This window comes from Ornithorhynchus anatinus, chromosome 4, assembly GCF_004115215.2.
Source record: "Ornithorhynchus anatinus isolate Pmale09 chromosome 4, mOrnAna1.pri.v4, whole genome shotgun sequence".
In the NCBI taxonomy this organism is placed as follows: domain Eukaryota; kingdom Metazoa; phylum Chordata; class Mammalia; order Monotremata; family Ornithorhynchidae; genus Ornithorhynchus; species Ornithorhynchus anatinus.
Genome location: NC_041731.1, coordinates 40,922,247 through 40,948,330, shown reverse-complemented (window position 1 = coordinate 40,948,330; position 26,084 = coordinate 40,922,247). Strand labels below are relative to the sequence as shown.

Sequence of the window (26,084 nt, the reverse complement as noted above, 5' to 3'; positions counted from 1 at the left end):
CTGCCTCCCTTTTACTTACATGGCTGAACCATCAGTCAATCGATCGATCGATTACATTTACTGACCGCTTACTGTGTGCAGAGCATTATACTAAGCCCTTCGGAGAATATACCAGATGGATAGGCATGACCCCTACCCACAAGGAGTTTACAGGCTAGAAGGGGAAGACGGACATTAAAATCAAGTATAGACGTGAACACGAGTGCTGTGGATAAGAGCCATCCCAGGATCCCCTGGGCCCTGCGGGAGATACATCCTCCTTGTGGCATGTGACAAGTGAGTGGGTTTTAATTGGTGTCACAGAGCTGTGGCTGAAGTGGAAAGCTTTGTTCATCGCCGGTGAGGCCCGGAGTCAGCTCTGACCATGCCTGGCTTCCAGGGAGGTGGAGCCAATTGGCAGGGCTGCCAGCTGCACCCGGATAATGAGCCGCCGTCTGGAGCAGACACACGAGGGGAGAGGAGGCTGCAGTTCAGTCCAAGAGAGCCAAAGTGGGGACAGAGAGAGAGAGAGAGGAGACACAGAGAGAGAGAGAGGAGAAGCATGGCCTGGGAGTCAGGGAATCTAGATTCTAATCCCAACTGCCAATTGCTTGCTGTATGACCTTGGTCAAATCACTTCACTCTTCTGTGCCTCAGTTTCCTCAATGGTAAAATAGGGATTAAATACTTTTTCCTCCTACTACTTAGACTGTGAGCCCCCATAGAACAGGGGATGTATACAACCTAATGAACTTGTATCTACCCCAGTGTTTAGAACAGTATATGACACATATTAAAGGCTTAACAAATACCACGAGAAAGAGAAGAGAGAGAGAGAATGTCCCATGGGAGCGTTTGGTCTCAGGCCCCACAGGCCCATGTGTCCACCAAATGGATCTAAACTGGGTCAAGTGAATTCTTCCTCCTAAAGGCACCATCTGGCTGCCTGCGGCCAATCTGCTCTGTCACTGGATGGATTTCAGTGACCTGGGCTCAGAGGGATTGAGCGTGCCCTGATCCCGCATTAAGCCAGCAGTAAATGGACCAGTCTGGGTGAGCCCCACTGCTCCGCCCGCTCCTCCACGGGAAACTGGAAGAAGGAACCCGCAGAGGAGAGGTGTCAAGCAGAGCCGATCGATGTGCCGGGCAGGTGGGTGTCCAATCCAAGGAATTGGCTTTGACTTTTAGGGAAGTGGCCAAAGATACAGGCATGGGAAGCGAGACCTTGCTTGTCTTCAAAGGATCACGACTGGGAGAGATGTGAGATGCCCACTCATCTTAAGGAGAGCCTCCTGAGAGCATAAACGGGGAGATCTCTGCTTTGCCATTTGCATCCCCCAACTCTCTATGCTTCTTCCCAAAGGAGGAAACTTCTAAGCCATCCGTGTTCCTCTAGATCCTCTACCCCTGGGGATAAGACACCCAAATGGTGGGTGCCACTGACAATGGAAGACATCTGGGTCACAGGTGGCACTGTCTAGACAGCTCACTCTGACATTTGGGATCAGCCCTGCCTTCAGGACAACGCCGCAGAGGGCAACTGTGCCCATCAGACACTGCTAGCCCGAGGCTGGGAGCCAGAGCCAGTGGATTTCTTGTTCTTGACTTATTTTTGCCAAGACGCTTACTCAGCTGTGCCTTGCCTTGCAAGAATCTGGCAGCCGGCACTGTCCTTGGGCAGTGGCTTTGCCTACGGAACACAAGGAGAGACATGAATTTAGGACAACTAACCACATTTTGCCTTACTGCTCTTCCATTGTTCCAGAGGAATGGGGTTTTGTTTCCTGTGGGATGCGTTTTCTTGGGTGGATGGAGGGGAAATCATTTCTCTCCTCTGACTCTTGGCAAACCAACAGCCCAAGGATTCCTCTTCAATCTAAACTAAAGTCATAGTGGGTTGATCTCCCTGAAAATCTGGGAAACTGCCCCTGCCCCTGCACGTGCCGGGAGAGAAGATGCCTTTGGGAGCCCCAGAGGGCCAGTCTGCAGGCCTGAGAAGGCCCAAAAAAGGGGTGGGCAAAATCGCTTACTGCAGCCTCAGGCCGCGTCCCCTCCTGCTGCCTGTGGGCCTCGAGCTGTGGATGTATGTGCAGAAGATGCACCATGGACAGAAAAAGAGGTATGTCCAGAAGGGGGCCCAGTCAGGATGTAAAAAGCCATGCAGCCAGCGCCTGAGCCCCAGACAAGACTAAATTATTTAGCCCTTCTCCATCCTAGGTTTTCAAACTTCTGCATGCAGAGGTTTCTGCACTGCAAGGTCTAATGAAAGGAGCATGGGCCTGGGAGTCAGAGGACCTGGATTCTCTTACTGGATCCGCCACTCGCCTGCTGTGACAGTAGCCGAGTCACTTCACTTTGCTGAGCTTCAGTTTCCTCATCGGTAAAATGGGGATTAAAACAGCGAGCCCCATGTAGGATAGAGACTGTGTCCAAACTGGTTAAACTGTATCTGCCCCAGGCCTTGGTACAGTGCCTGGCACATAGTAAGAATTTAACAAATACCATAATTAGTAACCACTTGCCCTCTTTGACAAGAATGATGGCTAAATCTCTGGGTGGAGTGCAAGCTTAGGTATCATCAAGTCACCCACCCACTTTGGGGACAGGAAAGGCAGAAAACCGATGAGGCTTTTATACATTTACTCAAATCCTGTTTTACTTTAAAGGGAGAATGGCCCTGACTGTCATCCCCCTCATCAGCCCCCTCCCTACTTTGGAGATTGGTGTCCAAAACCAACTGGACTTTGGCCTGGACTCCTCAATCAATCAATTAATCAATGGTATTTATTGAGTGCTTACTGTGTGCAGAGCACTGTACTAAGTGCTTGGGAGAGTACAATACAACAATAAACAGACCCAGTCCCTGTTTAAAGGGAATGAGCTTACAGTCTAGAAGGCAGGCAGACATTAATACAAATAAATAAATTACAGATATGTTCATAAGTGCTGTGGGGATACATAAGGTATTTTGCACTTCCAATGTGCAGAGCACTGTGCTAAGTGCTTGAGAGGCACGATATACTAGAGTTGGTAAGCGTGTTCCCGCCCATAAGGAGCTTACTTCTGCCACACTTTCAGACCCAGTTGTGTCCGCACCAGACTGTCCATTTCATTCAATAATATTTATTGAGCGCTTACTATGTGCAGAGTACTGTACTAAGCACTTGGAATGTACAATTCGGCAACAGATAGAGACAATCCCTGCCCAGTTACCGATGACACGGGACATTCTTTCATTCTACCACCCTGGTGGGCCCCTCTCTTCTCAGGGAAAGAAGAATCTTGGCTCCCTGGTGGAACCCAGTGACTTTCAGTATAAAGAAATGATAACTTCACCGACCATAAAGTTATAGTAGTGTTTGTAGAAGGAGTAATGGTACTGGCAGTAGTAGTAACATTTATAGAGCGCCCACTTTTTTTATTTAGTGGTATTTGTAAAGTACTTACTACATGCCCCGCATTGTGCTAAGTGCTGGGGTAGTTACAAGCTAATCAGGTTGGACATAGTCCCTGTCTCACGTGGGACTCATGGTCTTAATCCCCATTTTACAGATGAGATGATTGAGGCACAGAGAAGTGAAGTGACTTGTCCAAGGTCACATAGCAGAGAAGTGGCAGAGTCGGTATTAGAACCCAGGTCCTTCTGACACCCAGGCCTGTGCTCTATCCATTAGACCACTCTCTCACTCGATGCAGTGCACTGGACTAGGCAGTTGGGGGATCACAGAATAACAAAATGATGGATTCCCTGCCCACAAGGAGCTTCCACTCTAGCATTGGAACACATCTTGTGTTTGGTAGGAAGTGTTCCTGTCAGGGGTCCTCCTCCACATACTCTTCATGGAAAAGGTCTTGTCAGGGTGTTTCTTTTTGAAAGTTTGGGGGTCAACCTAAGGAATGATGTTAATTAAGGAAGTCAGACATTCTACTTGAAGGTAGCAAGTTCAAGGACAAACAGATTTTAATTAAAAATCCCCATTGAAGAGCCAGGGCTGGGTTGTTGCCCAGCCAGTGCGCAACCCAAGTGTCACCATGGAAACCCCCGGGGCAGCACTCACAGATTAGGATGGGTGTGTGTGTGTGTATGTGTGTGTGTGTGTGTTTGAGTGAGAAAGAGAGAGAGAAAGGGAATGTAGGCTCTTGCTGCTGCAGTCCTCATTTCCCTTCCCAGAGATAAGGAAACACAGTCCAGAGGGAGGGCTGGGAAAAGCTCAGCAAGAGAGGGGCAAGGAAGAGCCCACTTGTGGAAGGAGCTGGCGTCTTGCAAAGAGAATAACTTGGGCAGGTTTTGTGGGGTTTGGAGATTGAACATTAACTGTGCTCTGACATCACTGCAAACCTCAGGCTGAAGATACCTCTGGCAAAGTCTCTTTTTATATACCTCCCTGCAGCCTAATGGAAAGAATCTGGGCCTGGGAGTGGATCTGGATTCTGGATTCTCATCCCAGCAATGCCACTGGCCTGTTGTTTGATCTTGGGCAAGTCACTTAACTTCTCTGTGCCTCAGTTACCTCAGTTATCCCCCTTCTAGACCATAAGCCCCCAGTGGGCAGGGAACATGGCCTCCAGCTCTATTATATTGCCTTTTCCCAGGTTCTTAGTAAAGTCCTTCACACATTAAGTGTTCAATAAAGAACATTTGAATAAATACAATCAATTGATTATCTCATCTATAAACTGGGAATGGGAATTAAATCCTCCTTCTTCCAACTTAAACTGTGAGCCCCATGTCGGACAGGGACTGTGTCCAACCTGATTATTTTATATCTACCCCAACTCTTAGTACAGTGCCTGGCTCATAGTAAGTGCTTAACAAGTACCTTAAAAAAAATGGTGCTTTTCACAGGGGACCTGAGGTTTGAGACATTTTTGGGACTGAAGCTTCAAAGGACTGGGGGAAGCTCTGTGCACGTGGAACCAGGCCTGATACCTGCAAAACAGAAGAACATCTCTTCCTATCCCTTTAGATTTTCTCATGTCCACTGAAGTCTCCTATAATCATTTATGGAAAGGGTTCAAGGAGATAGTGTTAAATTTATCCCTTGCAAATTTACTCTACTGCTATCTACTGCAGGAGAAGCAGCGTGGCTCAGTGGGAAGAGCCCGGGCTTTGGAGTCAGAGGTCATGGGTTCGAATCCCAGCTCGGCCACTTGCCAGCTGTGTGACTGTGGGCAAGTCACTTCACTTCTCGGTGCCTCAGTTACCTCATCTGTAAAATGGGGATGAAGACTGTGAGCCCCACGTGGGACAACCTGATTCCCCTGTGTCTACCCCAGCGCTTAGAACAGTGCTCGGCACATAGTAAGCGCTTAACAAATACCAACATTATTATTATTATTATTATTATTATCTCTTCAAAATGAGAGTGTAAGGTAGGGTTGGTGATTAGCAGCAACCCTCCGTGGCAAATCAAGTAAAGTGAAACACAGTTGATGGAAAAAGCCTTTTTTACAAAATAATTCAGATTGCTGTCGGTATTGGAAGAGGAGGAGAAGGCTAAAAAAGGCCTCATCAGATAGCTTTGTGGTTATTCCACCTCTATCCGGGTTCCAGGTCAGGATGAACACTTCACAATTCTGATTCAGTTAGGGCAGGAAACATAAATACAGGGATACCTATGGTAGAGTCAGATTCCATTCCTCAAAAACATGGTGGTATTGGATACGGTTTGATTTTGGATTATGCTCTTCTATGGGTTTACATGTAATTAAGGAAATCTAATTTCAGAACCAACCCTGACCTGACAGTCGAGAGCAATAAGTAAGAAACTATCATGCTGTAAAATCCTTCCCTTCCCGCTCTTCCCAGCATTGCCTAGAGGGTAGAGCACGGGCCAGTCAGAGGATTTGGATTCTAACTGTGGCTTAATAAATACCACAATTATTATTAAGTGGTAGTAAATAGCCATGCCTAAGATTTAAGGATATCGCTGCTTTCCCTGTCAGCTAATGATATTGGAGACAACTTTGTTAGACTGTGAGCCCCCTGAAGGCCAGGGACCATGTCTAACTCCCATCTGTATATTCTCTTCTAGAATTTAGTACAGGGCTCAGCACAGAGTAGGTGCTTAAAAAATGCTGAAATACTACAAGATAATCAAGCCAGACCAATCCCTGTCCCACATAGGACTCACAGTCTAAGTAGGAAGGAGAGCAGGTATTGAATTCTTTTTTTATGGATGAGAATACTGAGGCACGGAGAAGTTAAGTGACCCGCCCATGGTCACAGAGCGGGCAATTAACAGAGCCAGGATAAGAGCCTAGATCCTCTGACTCCCTGGCCCGTGCTCTTTCTCCTAGGTCACATTGCTCCCTCCCTTGTTCCTCGCCATTTTCCTGCCCACCGAGCTCTGAACTCAGCTACCTCCTCCCCTATCTCTCCAATGCCCTTCCACCCACACTCTATTATTTTGTTGTTGCTGTTGTTTGAACTTCCAGAAATGCCAGAACCACCGTTCATCCCCTCTCCTTTCCCTCCCGCTGCCTGGGTATTAGGTCACTGCCTGCCTATGCCCAGCTGTCGGTAACAAGCTGGGAAGAGGCGGAGAAGATGACGGGGGGGCGGTGCGCAGCGGCACTGTCAGCTCTTCCTGCAGCAACAGATGGGGCCCCCATCTTGCCCCGGACTGCCCCACCCCCATTTCCCTGGTTGGGCCTGAGGGTTTGGGTTACAAGCAGGGAGAGGAACTGGGGTGCCACTTGACAAGCTTGTATGGTGGTGATGTGAATGCCACTGGTTTACCAAGAAAAAGAAATATATTCAATTGTGGCGGGGAAAGACCGGGAGGGCCGAGCTGAAGGTGTGGAGCTGGGGCAGGAAAACTGCTGGGAACTGGGATGAGCGGTAAAGGAGCAGGGAGGGAGTGGACAGGGCAGGAAGGGAATTGATTCACCAAGAGTGGCTGGAATTTATTATTCTGGGATAAACCATAGGTTGCATGTGTCATGGGATGCTTGTAACCTGTAGTGTGCTTGTACCTGTCATCTAAGTGGGGAAGTAGATGCAGCTGTAGACATCCTTTCTTGGTTTCACTTTCTCTTTGCCCTTGAGCGGGGGCGGTGGGGGGGGGCGGTGGGAAGGTGAAATTGCAATAGGGAGTGAGGAATTACTTTACCCACAGGTCTTCAAAGCAGGTTGTTTGGGTCTAACATGCACTTTGGTCTAATTCCCCTGGGCTGTTATCTCAACCATCTACTTTTGGAGGGATGAGGGACCCTGATCTGAAAGGAATGACCTAAGTAGGAAGAGCACGGGCCTGGGAGTCAGAGGACCTGGGTTCTAATCCTGCCTCTGCCAGTTGTTCGCTGGGTGATCTTGGGCAAGTCACTTAACTTCTCTGTGCCACAGTTCTCCTGTTCTCCTTCCTCCTTAGACTGTGAGCCCCATGTGGGGCAGGGACTATGTCCAATATAATTAACATATCTACCCCAGCACTTAGAACAGTGTTTGACATATAGTAAGCACTAAATAAATTCAATAAAAAAATAAAAACAGGCAATCTGTGTTTTGGGTGTGGGGATTATTTCTAGGATCTTTGGGGAGATAGTGACATGGTTCCTGCATTTGGGGACCTGCATATAATAGGGGAAAGAGGATAGCAGCTATTACTTTATATACTCCTACTCCATATTCCTCTAAATACGGAATTGCATTCACAACCACCGTTGCTTATTCAGAGAGAGAAACATGCTGAATTCAAGTTAGCTGAGGAATACAAATATAGGAGAAGCATCTGTTCTACCTGAAATCTTGAGCAAATTTGCCCAAAAATGGAGACAGTTTCTTCCAAATTTAGAGATTAAAACCTCAGATATGGTGGTAAAATGCTGAGTCCCCTCCACCTCCCCTCCTTTCCACATTTAGGTTTACGTGCACTGTTTCAGAGAAAAGCTGAGGTGTGGTTTGGCTTGTTCAGGAAATGCACGTCTGCACACACACAGAAACACACACACACAAACACGCACACATGCACGCATGAACGCATACGTGCACACTCAGCTCTTCTGAGAGATGAGCACCAGATTGAGGCACTCTGGTTTCCTGCAAACCGTCGTTGGAGAGTTGGGTGATTCAAAGGTTGGTGATGGGAAGAGGAGGGAAGGGGAAAGCAAGTGGGATTTTTCTATGGTCTTGGAGGACAAGTCAGTCAGTCAATCCATCAGTGGTATATATTGAGTACTGTGTGCAGAGAACTGTGCTAAGCGTTTGAGAGACTACAATACAATAGAGATGGTAGGCACGATCCCGGCCCACAACAAGGCAGTCAGAACCTGGGTTCCAATCCCCATTCCACTACTTGGCTGCTGCTTGGGCAAGTTACTTAATTTCTCTCTACCTTAGTTACCTCACCTGTAAAATGAGAATTATGACTGGGAACCCCATGTGGGACATGGACTGTGTCCAACCTGATTAGCTTGTATCTGCCCCAGCATTAAATACAGTCAGTGCCTGGCACAGAGTAAGCGCTTAGCAAATGCCATTAAAAAAATTAAAAAACTTAGAATCTAGAAGGGGAGAAAGACATAAATATAAATAATTTATACCTTATGTTTTATGAAAATTAATTACAGCTAGGGAAAATGTCAGAGGGCTGTGGGTCTGAGGAGGTGGTAAATATCAAGTACTTAAGGGATACAGACCCAAATGCTCAGGTGACACAGAAAGGAGAGCAAGTTGGAGAGGCGGGAGGGCAATGAGAGGTTAGTTAGGGAAGGCTTCTTGGAGGAGATGTTATTTTAGTAGAGCTCTGAAGATGGAGAGAGTAGTGGTCTGTCAGATATGAAGGGGGAGGGTATCCCAAGCCAAAAGTACGTGATCAAGAGGTCATCGTAGAGAAAGACAAGACTGAAGCTCAGTAGGCATTAGGTTTGTAGGTTGGCATTAGGTTATGCTAGGTTGTAGAAGGAGGTCAGTGAGATCAAGTAGAAGGCAGAGAGCTGATTGAGTGCCTTAAAACCAAAGGTAAAGAGTTTCTCTTTGATGCGGAGATAGACGGGCAACCATTGGAGGGGGTTGAGTATTGGGAAGACATGGACTGAATTTTTTTGTAGAAAAATGATCCAGGCAGCAGAGTGGAGTATGGACTGGAATGGAAAGAGACAGGAGGAGGGGAGGACGGTTAGGAAGCCGATGTAGGAATCGAGCTGGGACATGATGAGTGCTTGGATCAGCATGGTAGCAGTTTGAATAGGGAGGAAAGGGTGGATTCTAGAGTTGGTAAAGTGGAGCCAACAGGATTTGATGAGAAATTGGATATGTGGGTTAAATAGAAGCGATGAGCCGAGAATAATGCCAATATTAGGGGTATGTGAGTTGTGGAGAATGGGTATGTTGTCTACTGTTATAGGAAAGTGGGCTGGGGCGAGGGGGTTTGTCTGGGAAGAGGAGGAGTTCTGTTTTGGACATGTTATTTTTGAGGTGTTGGTGGGGGGGGTCATCCAAGAAGAGACATCCCGAAGGCAGAAGGAAATGGGAGACTGCAGAGAAGGAGAGAGGTCGGATAGTTGAGATGGTAGTTGAAGCCTGGGCAGCAGATGAATTCTCCAAGGAGCTAGGCATAGGTGGACAACAGGTGAACTGAGGGACTTCCACAGTTGGGGTGGGAGGCGGTGGGGAGGACTGGCGAAAGAGACAGAATGAGTGGCCAGAGAGATGGGGGTTTCCACAGGCTGAAAGCACCAGAGAACTTTAGGAATTAACTACCTCTTTCACGTCCCCCCAGTCCCTCCCCTGTCATCCAGATGCTCAGTTGTGCGGCGGCCATAGCTCCCCAGCTGGTCAAAACCACCAGTGACGGGATGCCCAGTGGAGACACGGAAGCTGCCACCGGCATTCCTCCATGTCCAGTGGCTGTGCCCCGACTGAAAACCCAGAGCTGCACAATGATGCTCCTCCCATTCAGGGAGGTGCCCTGGTCTGAACCGGGTCCTTCCTCTGCCAAGTCTTTGATGATCAAAGTCACATCTGTCTGACTGGAAACTCCAGGCAAAGCAGACCCTTGGCAGGCAGACTGGCAGCTCTCTGCTCTCTGTGCCCCATTCTTCCTCCTCCTAAACCTCGCCATGCTACACCTCCATTGGAATCTGTGGAATCTGCCGCCACCCACGCAGGGATCCAAGACTTCCTATCTCTGACTCGAGAGAAAGAATCTGCTCTTTCTGGGGCCCAGGACATCACAGATCCAAGATTATTCTACCCTGGGGCAGTTAGCTCCCAATCCTCTCAGTTGCTTCAACTGGAACCAGCTTTAAGATTAAGAAACTCAACAACTGGACAGGAAACTGGAAAAATCTCTGTGTGTGTGTATGTGTGTGTGGGGGGGGGGGGTAAGTGCGTGTGTTTGTGTGTATGCGTTTGTGTGTGTGTGTGCGCAGGCCTGTGAGTGTGGTCTGTTTACGCACACACTGGTCAGCGGGTCATATATCTCAAACAGCTGCAGATTCTTTTTGGAGGAAAACTTATAGTAAATATTATTTGAGTGGCTGCAGCCAGTCTCTACATCACTGAAAAGAATTCGCATTTCCACTAAGGAGCAGCACATAAGGAAGTAACCATTCAGAAGCAAACAGAGATTACCAACTGCTGTACCTTCCTTAGAGAACCAGCTAGATTTTCAACAACCTCTTTGGGGCAGTAGTAATAATTAAAACCAAAGCATTACTGAGGCCCCACTTGGGAGCAGTAATAATGATGGCATTTGTTAAGTGCTTACTATGTGCCAAGCACTGTTCTTAGTGACTGTACTAACCACTTGGGAAGTGCAAAACAAACATATGACACACTCCCTGCCCACAAGGAACTTAGAAGCTAATGGGAGAGACAGGGAAATATTTACAAATAGAATAATCAAAAGCAAAAGCCGAATGTATGATTAAATAAGAGCATACTGTATCTACAGTAGTCATCAGGAAACGTATAGATAGGTGTATAAGTGCTGGAAATGGCTAGCGGGTTTGTACTAGTTTGGAGGGCTGGGAACTTATCAGGGTAGGCTTGTTGGAAGAGGTGGGATTTGAGTAGGGCTTTGAATGTGGGGAGTGCTGTGGTCTGTCAGAGTTAGAATTAATAAGCACTTACTTTGCGAAGAACTGCGTTCAGCGGATTGTACACAGTATCTCACCAGGGAGGGAGAACAGGTTTAATGTCACCATTTTCCAGATGAAGATACTGAGGCATCGAGAAGTTGTGTGGCTTGCTAAGTGCTGAAGTGATGGTGAGTGTATTGCAGCAAGTTTAATATATGCTCTCAAGAGAAATTTCTTTATATTGATTGTATTTCAAGTGGTATGTTAATCTTCTTGTGGGCAGGAAATGTGTCACTGGCTTGTTCTATACTTGCCAAACACTTAAAAAGTGGATCACACCCAGGGTGCTCTCAATAAATAAACTCCTGCTTCTTTTACTCCTCCTCCTTCTCCTCTTCCTCCTCCTCCACCTACTACTATTACTACTCCTACTCCTCTGAAGTTTATGGGTTTTATACTCTCCAGGGCCCACTCATGCTCAGAAGAACCACTTTCCCCCCAGTCACTACCCTGGAGTCCAGCCAGATCCCTCCACAGTGGAGCCGGGAACTAGCCACAGGCACTCTCCAGGAAACAGAAAAAATCCACCACCCTAAAATTTCACAATGTCCCCCTCCTTTACCTATCCTCTGAGTCTTTGATGGCCGGGATTCCAGGCATCTATCGGAATGAGCCATCCTAGCTGTGGTTGGGGTAATTACATGTTCTGGACTACTGGGTTTCTGTTGCATTTTTCTCCCAGGTCCTTTCCAAGGGAGCAAGGCACATTGGTAAAACTTTTCCAAAGAAAGTAAGTGGCAAAGCGAGAGGAAGAGCTCTTCTGCTTCTGGGAGCCAGGAAACCGCTTCCTTCAGCTCCAAGGCACAACTCAAGTCCATCTCATTGTAAGGGAGGGATCTGGCCACTTAGCCTTGGCATGGGAACCTATAATTAAGCTGTTCTGCATTCTCAGCAAGAAGTTGGAGCTGCAGGGAAATAGGAACATCTCCATCAGCCTGACACAGCCTGTCACATCTTTTTTCTCCAAGGTTCAGAAAGCCAGCGGTTGGGGCTCCCTCCTTTTTGCTGCTGTCTCTTTCTCCCTTCTTCCTTGTCTCAGAGATCCCGCTCTTGTGGCCCTTTCTAATGAGACCCTCTGGAAAACTCACCTCTTCTAGGGAAAAAAAAAGTTCTTCCATGTTAACTCCTAGAGTCTGGCTCTGTGATCACTTCGGCTCTCTCCAGCACTTCCGCAGATCTCTGAAATTAATTATATTCATGAAGCTGGCTCTTCTGAATCTTTTATGCTATATACTTCTGGTTCCTGCATTTCATATCTGTTTGTGGGTCTTCCTTATCACCTCCAACAGACCATCAGTTCCTCAAGGGCAAGAACTAGGTCTCTGCCCCTTCCCACAGCAATCAGAACCCAACATTTCTACTCTGTGAATTCTGTGTCTGTTTGGTTAAAGATGCTCTTCAGATAAGAGAGTGGGAGGGAGAGCCACGTTCAGCTCTTCCAACAGTGTAACTTTCTGACCCCAGGCTGGGTGGCCAAGAAGCTGTGTCTATATGAATTGGCCCACTTCTCCCCACTTTATAAGCAAATGCTGTTCTGTAAGGGAGTGGGTGAGCATTCTACATTCCCATGCAGGTATTTAGCAGCAGGCATAGTAATAGTGGTAGTTCTTACAGAAGCAGTGTGGTCAGTCGGATAGAGCACAGATCTGGGAGTCGGAACGACCTGGGTTCTAATCCTGGTTCTGCCATTTTTCTGTTTTGTGACCTTGGACAAATCACTTCCCTTCTCTGTGCCTCAGTTCCCTCATCTGTAAAATGGGGATTAAGACTGTGAGCCCCATGTGAGATGTGGACTGTGTCCAACCTGATAAGCTTGCATCATCTAGACTGTAAGCTCGTTGTGGGCAGGGAGTGTGTCTGTCTATTGTTGTTTTGTACTCGCTCAAGCGCTTAATACAGTGCTCTGCAAACAGGAAGAGCTCAGTAAATACGATTGAATGAATTGAATTGCACGGGGCCTGGAATATGGTATGTGCTTGACAAATACCATAAAAAAGTAATCGTAGTTATTGTCGTCACAGTTTTTATAGAACAGGTGACTGGGGAGAGGCAACAGAACCACAAGATGTGTTCCCTGCCTACAAAGAGCTTACAACCTAATGGGGGAGGCAGACCTAAAATATTTAGAAACATTGAAACCCAAATAGATGAATTAAAAGTTCAATAGATATATAAAATACATACTCAAGTCCCAAGGATGGGTAGAAATAGCTAGGCAAGTGCAAGCGGTGACTGTTGGATTGTCATGATTTTGGATGTAGATAATTAGTTGGAGGAGGTGGGATTTTAGGAGGACTTCAAGGATGGGGAGAGATGAGGTCTGTTGGATTTGAGTGGGGGTAGGGGAGGGAGTTCCAGGCCACTCCTTGGGCCTCAAAAGGTGCAGTCTCAGATGAGAAAGGGCACATCCTTTGCTAGCCATTACAGATCATCCTGGAAGGTCTCCTTTGAAATGCCTTATTATAAGGAAAGTATAGTGAAATGTAGAGCATTCTAGGGCTCTTTCCAGAGAAAAGATATCCAGGTGAAGTGGGAGGGTAGCTGGGCTGGGATTAAGAATGGGTGTGGATTGTGTGCTATTATGTATCTGGGAATGGATCTGGACATTTTATGTGAGGCTCTGGGTTCTAATCCCTGCTTAACCACTTGCCTGCTGTGTGACCTTGGGCAAATCACTGTACTTCTCTGTATCTCAGTTACCTTATCTGTAAAATGGGGATTTGGACTGTGAGGTCCATGTGGGACATGGACTGTGTCTAACCTGATAAGCTTGTATCTATTCCAGCACCTTGTACAGTACCTGGCGCATAGTAAGCGCTTAACAAATACCATAAAAGAGTAATAATAATAATTGTGGATTTTGTTAAACACTTACTATGTATGTGCCAAGTACTGTACTAAATGGTGGGGTAGATACAAGATAATCAGGTCCCACATGGGGCTCACAGTCTAAGTAGGAAGGAGAACAGATATTGAATTCCCATTTTGCAGATGAGGAAACTGATGAAACACAGAGAAGTGAAGTGACTTGCCCAGTGTCACCTAGCAGGCACATGGTGGAGCCAGAATTAGAACCCAGGTCCTCTGGCTCCCAGGCCCGTGATCTTTCCACTAAGCTATACTTTTTTTTAATGGTGTGTGCTGAGAGCTTACTGTATGCTACGCACTGTAGTAAGCGCTAGGGTGGATACAAGCAAATCGAGTTGGACACAGTTGGTCACAATCCTAATCCTCATTTTACAGATAAAGTAAGTGAGGCATAAAGAAAGTAAGTGACTTTCCCAAGGTCACACAGCAGACAAGTGGCAGAACTAGGATTAGAACCCAGTTCCTTGTTACTCCCAGGCCCATGCTCTATCCACTAAGCCACGCTGAACCATTATCCCCTAAAGCAGCAGAAAACTTCTCCAGGTCCCAAATGTGACCCCTGTTTGTAGGCTGCTGGGCTGGATGTGCATGTCTCTTGTCTTGTGGGGCCATGAGCAAGGGTTATTGGCAAGGGAAGCTCTAAGCTATAAGCTCGTTGTGGTCAGGGAATGTGTCTACCAACTCTGTTATTTTCTACCCTCCCAAGCACTTAGTACAGTGCTCTGTACACAGTAAGTGCTCAATAAATATGGTTAATTGACTGATGGCTTCATTGTGGGGGCATGGGCAATGGGCACTGGTAATGGAAAGGTAACAGTGCTCAGCCAGTACTGATAGCTTTGCTTCGGAAGGCATTTCGGACCCCAGAAAGGAAGCCGACTGGCTGAAAATCCCCTCCCCAAATGCCCCCTTACCCCATCCCAGGAGAATCTTCTGACCTTGGCTTCTCCTTGATTCCCTCAGGATGGAAGCCTCTTGCCTGGAGCTTGCTCTGGAAGGGGAGCGATTGTGCAAAGCAGGAGACTTCAAAGTCGGAACGACCTTCTTTGAAGCTGCTGTCCAGGTGGGAACAGAGGATCTGAAGACCCTGAGCGCCATCTACAGCCAGCTGGGAAATGCCTACTTCTACCTAAAAGAATACTCCAAAGCCCTCGAGTATCACAAGCATGACCTCACCTTGGCCCGGTAAGGTCTAGGAGAATGTGAGCAACTGTGTGAGATTGGAAAAGTGGGTAACAGGGGAGCCTCAAGGTCTGTGTGCGGCTATGTAAGGTGACTGGGTAACAGAAGAGTCTGTGTGTACTTGGGGGCGCTTGTGATTGTGTAACAGAGTTTAATGAATGGGACAGGAAGAATTATCATTTAACGAACCTTACTGAAAGACAACCAACTCAGATTGCTTCTTCACCTTTGTTCCTCATTACCCTGTCAACTCCGGGTCATTTATGTACACCCAAGTCTGGAGCTGATAGTGGCAGGGACAGTGACCCGTAGCCCAATGGAAAGAGCATGGGACTGGGAGTCAGAGGATGAGGGTTCTGATCCTGGCTCTGCCACATGTCTGCTGTGTGACCTTGGGAGAGTCACTTAACTTCTCTGGGCTTCAGTTACCTCATCTGTAAAATGGGGAGTAAGCCTGTTAGCCCATGTGGGACAAGGACTGTGTCTGACCCGACTACCTTGTATTTACCCAGTGCTTAGAACAGTGCTCGGCATACGGTAAGCATTTAACAAATACCACAATTATTATTATTATTATTATGCTTACCTGGACAGACATGACTGGGGAGTTCCTTGAATGTAGAACCTGAGAAGAGCCTCCCATCAAATTTCAGAGTCCGGGAATGAGAGGGGATGGGGATAGGGGAGAGAGGGGAAGGAAGAGAAGGAAGAAACATGGGAAGTCTTTTCCCTCTAGAAAAGACATTGAGATTTTTCTCCCCGCTTTCCGCCATTCTTCCCTCCCCTCCGTCACTCCCGGGCTTCCCTGTGATTTGGGTGTCATTAACTGCTGGGGGTCATCAGGCTGAGCCATCTTGTTAGTCAGGGAGGACAGAAAACTGAGATGACAACAGCGTGGTCATGGTCCCTTCAGGCAAGGGAGAACTCTAGAAACCTGAGCAGTTGTGTTGGGTGGGTCTGGGCTCAGGGCCTGGGTGGACAGTCACTGCTACAGGAGCTTGTAGTCCAGTCCTCAGCCTCTGCCTTCTCTGTTCTTCACCCCACAGGACCATTGGGGATCGCATTGGGGAAGCCAAGGCGAGTGGTAACCTAGGAAACACCCTCAAAATCCTGGGCCAGTTTGATGAAGCCATCGCCTGCTGCCAGAGACACCTGGACATCTCTCAGGAGCAAGGAGACAAGGTACAAGCATCGATGTTGCTTCTAGGACACTCTCTATGGCTCAGCCAAGACAGTCCAGCCTCTTTGGTCAATCACGCAATGGATTTCATGGAGTGTTTGCTATATGCAGCACACTGTACTAAGCACTTGGGAGAGTATAATATAACAGAGTTGATAGACACGGTTCCCCATACACAGGGATCTTACAGTCTGGAAGACTTTGAGGGAGCCTCATCTATATATGTCATCATAATGGTCACCCAGGCCCTTCTCTGAAAAGGTGGAGGAAGAGTATTGTTGTAATTCTTGATATAGAGTTAACTAGATTAATGTTTCTTTCCAGTCATTTTAAATTCTCCCAAGGATAAGCCTGAATAAGCAGTTCGAACTTTGTACAGTTCAAACTTTGTATTTTAATTCTGAGAACTGAATTTATCCAACCTAATTCTGTTGTGTGCAGGGGCCATCCCAAAACCTCCTGGGCCAGATGAGATCAGCGTGGCCCGATGGCCCACGTCTACAAGAATCAGATCCAGCTTCCCACATCTGGACCAAATTTTTTTTAATGGTATTTGCTTAGCACTTACTATGTGCTAGGCACTGTTGTAAGCTTTGGGTAATCAGGTTGGACACGATACAGGTCCCACATGGGGATTACAGTCTAATTACCCATATTACAGGCAAGGTGACTGTGGCACAGAGAAGTTAAGTGACTTGCCCAAGGTCACACAGCAGACAAGTGGCAGAGCTGCTGCTGTTCCTTACTCAGAAAGGAGCATTTACTGGGTTCCTGAAGGGGGGAGGAGGGAGCTGGTGCCCCTGCGTGCTGAGCAGAAAGAGGGATGAGGCATTTTTTTTCAGATCAAACCAACCCAGAGATGAGTCTATCAACTTAGCGTTCCATAGTGCACTCCCTTGCCAAACCAGAAGTGCCTACATGATGGCATCTCATTAAAAATGAGTATAAGCTACACACTCTTACAGGACAGTACATTTTTCTGTGGGCAGTATGAACAATGATACATTTATGGGTCTTCCCACAAATGGGGCAAACCAATTTGGCCAAACACAGTCTTGAGGGAGAGGGGCGAGTCTCCATTCTACTATGTTGCCCGCTACAGGTCGGGGAAGCCAGGGCACTCTACAACATTGGCAACGTTTACCATGCTAAGGGGAAGCAACTGTCATGGAGTGCAGCACAAGACCCTGGCCAGCTACCTCTGGAGGTCAGGGAGACACTACAGAGAGCTTCAGAATTCTACGAGTAAGTGCAAAGCCCCAGATACCAGCCTTACAGATAAGGAAAACATTTCCCAGCCCCTACCCAAAATAAATGTAACCAGCTTGCCCCTCTTTTCAAGGTTTGCCAACCCATAATACAGAACATCCTTTACTCACCGGTCCCCTGTCCAGAGTTAGGGGCCCTGGGTATATGGGGAAGCAGCCAATTTTTTTAAAGCAATAATGACCTGTTTATTGCCAACAATGGAGCAGCTGAGAGCAGTGTAGACCCAACTCTGTCTTAGGTAGTTCACAATCCTAGCCCTTCCTCCATGCCCTCCTCAGGAGTCCTCAAGGGCAGAGGAAGCCTCCAACTTTTCTCCTCTCCCAGCCCCACCCCCTCTTCCTCCATAGTCATCCTCCCCCACTGCCCCTGGTTGGTCACAGGACAGTCCCAGAGTCCAGGCACATAAAGGGCAGAGACCTTAGGCTAATTTGGAATAATTGTCCCATGCTCTGTGACTTAAGGGTCCCTGGCTCCTGAGACCTGCTGCTGCTCACCGATCAATCCATCGGTATTATGTTTGAATGGCTGCTGGGTGCAGAACACTTGAGAGAGTATGATAGAGTTAAAGACCTGATCCCTGCCCTCAAGCAACTCTCAATCCAATGGAGGAGTGGAGACCCCTAGATTGTGGGGCCCAAGGCTGTGCAGAATCACCGAGTGGGTAGACAGAGAAGCAGCAGGCAGAGTGTCAGTCTGGCAAAAGATTCAAGGACAAAAGTTCAGTTCGTTCAACCCTCCTCCAACACCCCAACACCCACCCCAGTGGGGTCAGTTGTCCTGATCCCATGGACCTTTGGGGTGGTGCGGGTTGGGGAGTGAGGGTAATGGTGAGGGGGCAGGGTGAACAGAATCATTCCAACTTCAGCTGTCCTCTGCACATAATAATAATAGTAACTGTATTTGTTAAGTGCTTACTGTGTGCCAGACACTCTAAGCACTGGGATGGATGCAAGCCAATCAAGTTGACACAGCCCCTATCCCACAAGGGTCTCATAGTCTCAATCCTCATTTTACAGATGAGGTAACAGGCACAGAGAAGTGAAGTGATTTACCCAAGGTCACACAGCAGACAGATGATGGAGCCGGGATTAGAACCCACAACCTTCTGATTCCCAGGCCCATGTTCTATCCACTACACCATGTTGTTCCCCGTCTCTTTGGGTTGATATGGAGACCCACACAATGAAACACACACCCTAGATAAAGGCTGCAGTGTCTCCATGAACCCAGCCTAGCATTTGCCAGGGGAACTGGACCGAATTACAACAAATGCAGTTATCAGTCTTCCCTTCATTGAGTTGGAAAAGTCAGAAAAGCAACCATTAAGCACTGAGTGGACTCTACTTACATGCTTCATATTTTTTCCCCATCATTGTACTATTGTCCTGGTTTAGACACAATATAATCTCCTTCACCAAAGTCTCTTTATAATAATGTTGGTATTTGTTAAGCGCTTACTATGTGCAGAGCACTGTTCTAAGCGCTGGGGTAGATACAGGGTAATCAGGTTGTCCCAAGTGAGGCTCACAGTTAATCCCCATTTTACAGATGAGGTAACTGAGGCACAGAGAAGTTAAGTGACTTGCCCACAGTCACACAGCTGACAAGTGGCTTATCCACTGTCCCCATGGACAATGTCCCCACGGAAAAAGCATTCACCCAGACAGGAAGGTGTGGCCCAAATGGGCTCTCAGTTGGCAGATTTAGCTCATGGGTCAGAAAGAACATCCAGGAAGTTTTTCCTGGATCAACAGGAGGGAAACTAAGATGAGAAAGACAGAGACAGAAACATGAAGCAATAAGAAGTCCCAGCTACTGGGTGGATGCTAAGGTAGCCACGGAGATTCCCCAATCTATTTTAGTCAGTTTCAGATTCTCCTTTTCCAAGGTAAAATGGAGAAGGAATCCCATTTGGGGCTGTAGAAGTGCTGATGGAAGAACTTAGCCTGTGAACCCGAGCAATTTAGTAGAGCCTTTCAGGCAGGGCAAGCTGTAAGGTTGAATTTAGGACCCCAAGGACAGGGCCCCTCTAGTGGGAATGGGAGCTGATGGGCTGTGTTAGTTCCAGCCCTGGATCCTACCCATGTTCTGAGCACGCTGCCTGGGGTTAGCTTCAGGCAGAAAGCCAGTTAGGTAGCAGCCGTAGAGTGCTCTCAGGGGTGGCTAAGGGAAAAAAAATCAGCTTCCCTCCTCCCGCGTCGGAAGAGCACCACCCACCTAGTCCGCCCTCCACCCCCAGTCATGTTATCAGTGACCTGGAAGAGGTACACCATGGTTCTGAAGTAAGGGGGGCTAAGGGAGTTTGGGCAGACCTCTGACATCATTACATTAACACTGCATGCTCATGTGGCCTAGCCAGGAAGAGCAGAGATGGAAGAAGTTCTAGGCCCAGGACTCAACATGCAGAGTCAGAACTATGCACAGCTTTGTGGGTTCCAAGTCTGAAAGGGATTCTATAGGGATTTTCCCAGCTGGCAAGAGAGGCCTCATCCCATTGGATTTGATGTGTATCCAGGTCTTCCCTCCTCTTAATCTAAAAGTCTGAGCTGGTTTCTTTTTGCACCCCTTCGTAACCTTGTACAACCCCCTTCTGCTTGGATTTGGGGATCTTGAGTGGTTGTGGAGCTGGGAGTGATGAGAAAGCAAGGGCACCAAGCCAGGGTTTGGGGTCTGGCATGGCCGGATTAAGCCTGGGCTCTGCCAGAGAGGAGCTGTTTGCTCAGATGAGCCACTGTGTCCCCTCAGGAGGAATCTTATCCTGGTGAAGGAGTTGGGAGACCGGGCGGCCCAGGGCCGGGCCTATGGCAACCTCGGCAACACCCAGTACCTGCTGGGCAACTTCAGTGAGGCCACAGCCTTCCACAAGGAGGTGAGTGACTTCCTTCTCCCCTTTTCCCAACCCCTTGACTGCATGATCTCCATGGTAACCTCACTGCACCCAGGGCTCCTCAGCCATTCTCGCTTCTGGCAGAGACAGGAAGGAGGCCACCTCAGCCCAAGGGCCAGTAGTTACAGAGAGGCTCAGAGATCCACTGGATTGAAAAGCAGAGCTGCAGAGGGAGAGTAGTCCTCTTCCTCTTCTTCCTATTCCTCTCCTTTCTCCTCCTCTTCTGCTCCTTCTCTTCCTCCACCTTTTTTCCTCCTCCTTCTCCTCTTCCTCCTATTTCTCTTCCTCATCTTCCTTCTCCTCTTCCACCTCCTCCTTCCTCCTTCTCCTTTTCCTTCTCCTTTTCTTCCTTCTGCTTTTCTTCCTCCTCCTTCCCTTTCTCTCTGAATCCCCCCACCCCTCCCAGTACCGTCTGTTTAGACACCTTACTTTTGTTCATCCATCCTATTCCTCCCTGACAGTCTCCCCTAGACTTCTGGTTCTTTGTTGCTAGGTGCACAGAATGTTTAAGGTGAAGGAGGGCTAAAACAGCCATACCAGCCTGAATCTATCACTGGACTCAGTCCCTACCTGCAGGCAGACGAATGCTAAACCCTTCCTGACAGACAGGATTCTAGTCTTTCCATAAGCTTCTCCTGGGTCCACTATCTCCTTGGGTCTCCCTGAGCAACAGGAAGTTTCTTCTTTTGTCCAAATGAACTTTCTCTTGCTGCTACTTAAGTCCATTTCCTCAGGCCTGGTCCTCTGTGGACCCAGAGAACATCTGGGCCCAGCCTCGCATTCCCCTAACATTTGCTTCAAGCTGCTCTCCCTAACCCCATGCTATGTGTGTGTGTGTTTGCGCTCGCATATGTGTGCATTTGTGTTTGCATATGCGTGTGTATTCATTCAATTGTATTTATTGAGCACTTACTGTGTACAGAGCGCTGTACTAAGCGCTTGGAAAGTACAATTAGGCAACAGATAGAGAGAATCCCTACCCAACAAGGGGCTCACAGTCCAGAAGAGGGGAGACAGTCAACAAAACAAAACAAATAGACTGGCATCAATAGCCTGCCTGTAAAACTTTGTCATGCTAGCCTTAAGTGTCTTTTCTCTCTCGGTAGCTATAACAAATTTTGACCCTGCTCAACAGGCCCCATGCATGTGTGCATGTGTGTCTGTCTTTCAGCGCCTGGCCATCGCTAAAGAATTTGGAGACCGAGCAGCCGAGAGGAGAGCTTACAGCAACCTGGGCAACGCACACATCTTCCTGGGGAGGTTTGATGTCTCCGCAGAATATTACAAGTGAGCTCTGTGCTGGGAAAGCGGGGAGCTGCAAGAATGGGTAGAGGAAGGATTCCGTCCTTGTTTTAGTTCCCGTTTTCTAGCCAAATGCCCTTCTGGGGAAAGACCTTGTCCATTTGCCGCTGGAATCTCACTATCTCCCTTGGCCTTGCCTTTTGTGGAAATCTTTCTCAAGAAATAAATTGAGTGGAGAATGGTCCTGAGTCGACGGTGAAATGGCCACCTAGTGACCACCCTCATAAGCGGCATCATTGGGTTTGGCTTGATCTAAAGGGGAAGGTCCCCTCCCGCTCAGGAAAACCCCAACATAAATAAAATTCCGTGCATCAGGTGGCCCCTGAAGCAGAAATGAGCATGTTTGGTTACACGTGGATGGAAACACCACACAACTCCTGGGAAAGAGCAGATTTCAGGGCTGTGCAGCGGCCCACGCTGGGATAAGAAATGTGACTAAAAATATGATCCCCGTCCTCTTTTGAACCCTGCCTTTATTGTTAGGAAGTTTCCTCGCAGCTGGAGTTTTCAGAGTCATTTTTTTTTCCTAGCTGCAGCGCTTTCTGGTTGATTTGTTTCAGCTAAACAGGCAAAATCTTTGCTTTAAATAGCACAGCCTTGGTTTGCTTAAATTTCAAACATACCGTGATTGGCCTTTTCCCGGCAGGGAACATGAGCGGGTGGACTACAGGCCCCTGTGGTTTCCGACCCCGTCAAGCGATTGACTCACACCCCAGGAAGACTCCTGAGTGCCTGGCCCTAAAAGGAATCTGTCTCTTTTCTCACCACAATGCAGGAAAACCCTCCAGCTGTCCAGGCAACTTAAAGACCAAGCAGTTGAAGCTCAGGCCTGCTATAGCCTTGGAAACACTTACACTCTACTGCAGGACTTTGAGCGAGCCATCGAATATCACCTCAAGCATCTGCAGATAGCCCAGGAGCTGAGGGACAGGTAAAAGGCAGAGGCGTCCACTACTTTTACCCAACAGGGGTCTTCCTGCCACAGCTCCCAACCTCCACCTCAGAGCAACATGAGAATCTGAGAAATACTATAGTGGCTCTGACCTATCGCACAACCGGCCTTGTTTCTGGCTCAACATTGACTTTCATGGCACCAAAAGATGCTTGAATGGAGCAACCCACATTATCAATCAATTAATCAATAGAGGTTGTTGAGCACCTACTGTGTCTGGAGCATTGGACTGGGGATTTGGAAGAGTACAATGGAATTAATCAAAACAACCCCTGCTTTCATGGATCTTACAATCTAGCGTGGGAGGCAGACACTAAAATTCAGTAGAAATAGGTGGTTTATAAAAATACGTGCCTAACTGCTAGAGAGGATGGAGGGTCAGGGGGAGGTCTTTTGAGGGTGAGAACCCAAGTGCTTATGTGGAGTACAAGTGGATATGAGGTGGAGAATTTAGAAATTAATCAGGGATATGTGATTTCAGAACGGCTTTGATGATAGAGGGAACAGTGGCCTGGCAGATGTCAAGAGGAAAAAGCTGATTTTGAATGCCTTAAAATCAATGGCCGAGAGCTATTCATTCTCATGGTTAGAGATGAGCCATCAACATCCCCAACTTTTCCTACTAATTAATCCATCATGGTCTTCCTACCCACATGCCTGCAGATATTTTCAGCAGGCACAACTTGTTTTTTTCTTTTTACTACCCACTGGGGGAAGATATGAAGTTGTCGTTAAGGCTTTTGTTAGCAGCAATGTAGCTCCCAGGGCTTTCTTAGAAACCTCCTTCCCTTTGTGAGGAGATCTTTAAAAATAGTCCTTTGGCTTCTTCCATGTCCCCTCCCACCCCAGGAGAAAAAGAAAGAGAAAGTTGGGGGGGGGGAGAGGGGAGCCTGGGAGAGTGAACTCAACCCAGAGCCCATAACAAGGTTGGAGTTGGGGGTGGGACTTTCCCTGGAATCTCAGGCTAGTTAGCTGGTGGTCTCTCTGGGAAGAGTAGAATGTGGGGAAAGAGTCAAAAGGTCCAGAAAGAAACGTGCTTGCAGTCAGTGAACGAAGATTGCCCGCCCCCCCGGCCCGAGGAAGCAGGACTGGAGAAAGAGCGGCAGGAAGCCCGTGGGATGGCCTCCCTGGGTTCTGAACTTTCATTCAATAGTATTTATTGAGCGCTTACTATGTGCAGAGCACTGTACTAAGCGCTTGGGATGAACAAGTCGGCAACAGATAGAGACAGTCCCTGCCGTTTGATGGGCTTACAGTCTAATAGGGGGAGACGGACAGACAAGAACAATGGCAATAAACAGAGTCAAGGGGAAGAACATCTCGTAAAAACAATGGCAACTAAATAGAATCGAGGCGATGTACAATTCATTAACAAAATAAATAGGGTAACGAAAATATATACAGTTGAGCGGACGAGTACAGTGCTGTGGGGATGGGAAGGGAGAGGTGGAGGAGCAGAGGGAAAAGGGGAAAATGAGGGTTTAGCTGCGGAGAGGTAAAGGGGGGATGGCAGAGGGAGTAGAGGGAGAAGAGGAGCTCAGTCTGGGAACGCCTCTTGGAGGAGGTGAGTTTTAAGTAGGGTTTTGAAGAGGGAAAGAGAATCAGTTTGGCGGAGGTGAGGAGGGAGGGCGTTCCAGGACCGCGGGAGGACGTGACCCAGGGGTCGGCGGCGGGATAGGCGAGACCGAGGGACGGTGAGGAGGTGGGCGGCAGAGGAGCGGAGCGTGCGGGGTGGGCGGTAGAAAGAGAGAAGGGAGGAGAGGTAGGAAGGGGCAAGGTGATGGAGAGCCTCGAAGCCTAGAGTGAGGAGTTTCTGTTTGGAGCGGAGGTTGATAGGCAACCACTGGAGTTGTTTAAGAAGGGGAGTGACACGCCCAGATCGTTTCTGCAGGAAGATGAGTCGGGCAGCGGAGTGAAGAATAGACTGGAGCGGGGCGAGAGAGGAGGAAGGGAGGTCAGAGAGAAGGCTGACACAGTAGTCTAGCCGGGATATAACGAGAGCCCGTAACAGTAAGGCAGCCGTTTGGGTGGAGAGGAAAGGGCGGATCTTGGCGATATTGTAGAGGTGAAACCGGCAGGTCTTGGTAACGGATAGGTTGTGTGGGGTGAACGAGAGAGAGGAGTCAAGGATGACACCGAGATTGCGGGCCTGAGAGACGGGAAGGATGGTCGTGCCATCCACGGTGATAGAGAAGTCTGGGAGAGGACCGGGTTTGGGAGGGAAGATGACTCTTGGGCTGGCCTCGTGGAGCCCTCGGCCCTGGGGTCAGTTTGATGCTGTGCTCTGAGAAGCGGGAGCAGGCTGGGGGCTGAGTAGGGTGGGAGCAGGAGGAGGAGGAGAAGATGCAAGAGTTTCAGCCTGGGCGTGCTGTTTCTGCTCCTGCCACAAGATGGAGTACAGACCTTAAAACTAGGTGACACAGGGTTTCTCCTAGTGTTGTTGTTGGAAGCCCAGGTGATTTTTATGGATAATCATAAAAATTGTGGTGTTAAGTGCTTACTATGTGCTAGTCCACTATACCAAGGATTTGGGGCACTGTGGATGGTTTTGATTTCACAACCTCTGGTCCTCATGAATAGGGAAGCTCTACCCACATCCCGTCCAGATTAATGCCAAGTCAGATCGAGGGCCAATCAGGGATTTGGTGTGGCAAGATTTCCCGACAACAAATGCCCTCCCGAGGATTAGCAGCAGACAGTTGTAGGATCCCCCAGGACTTGTCCAAAGAGAGCCCTTTCTCTGACTCCAAGCCTAAGACCCATTATGGCTCAGTGGAAAGAGCACGGGCTTTGGAGTCACAGGTCATGGGTTTAAATCCCGACTCTGCCACTTGTCAGCTGTGTGACTGTGGGCAAGTCACTTCACTTCTCTGTGCCTCAGTTACCTCATCTGTAAAATGGGGATTAAGACTGTGAGCCCCACGTGGGACAACCTGATTCCCTTGTGTCTACCCCAGCGCTTAGAACAGTGCCCTGCACATAGTAAGCACTTAACAAATACCAACATCATTATTATTATTATTATTATTACCAGGCTTGATGGTTTGGGGAAATGACCTCTTTTCAAATGTTCCACCTGGAGCCTCTTTGCAAATCTGCCTTGAACTGCGTGTCAGGGTGGGTCAAGGGTGAGGGAGGTGGAGCAGGGGGCACAGACAGGGGTCTGCAGCTCCTCGGAGCTCTCCCACCCCAGATGAGTAGAACAATGGTGGTTTTCTGTCTTGCAGAGTGGGAGAGGGCAGGGCATGCTGGAGTCTCGGAAATGCCTACGTGTCCCTGGGCAACCATGAACAAGCCCTGAACTTTGCCAAGAAGCATCTAGAGATCTCTCAGGAGGTGAGGCAAGCTGGGTGGTTCCAATGAGAAAACCAACGCCCCTG

The 26,084-nt window shown here is 48.2% G+C and overlaps 1 protein-coding gene across 1 annotated transcript in view; it reads left to right on the top strand.

Annotated features, from left to right (window-relative positions):
- Positions 1–26,084, top strand: part of GPSM1 (G protein signaling modulator 1) — a 151,201-nt gene that overhangs the window by 41,686 nt on the left and 83,431 nt on the right. The window contains exons 2-8 of the mRNA XM_029063160.2: positions 14,896–15,117; positions 16,161–16,296; positions 17,397–17,539; positions 20,309–20,432; positions 21,622–21,737; positions 22,528–22,683; positions 25,932–26,040. Coding sequence (XP_028918993.1) covers positions 14,896–15,117; positions 16,161–16,296; positions 17,397–17,539; positions 20,309–20,432; positions 21,622–21,737; positions 22,528–22,683; positions 25,932–26,040 — 1,006 coding nt within the window. The remainder of the gene's footprint in view (positions 1–14,895; positions 15,118–16,160; positions 16,297–17,396; positions 17,540–20,308; positions 20,433–21,621; positions 21,738–22,527; positions 22,684–25,931; positions 26,041–26,084) is intronic.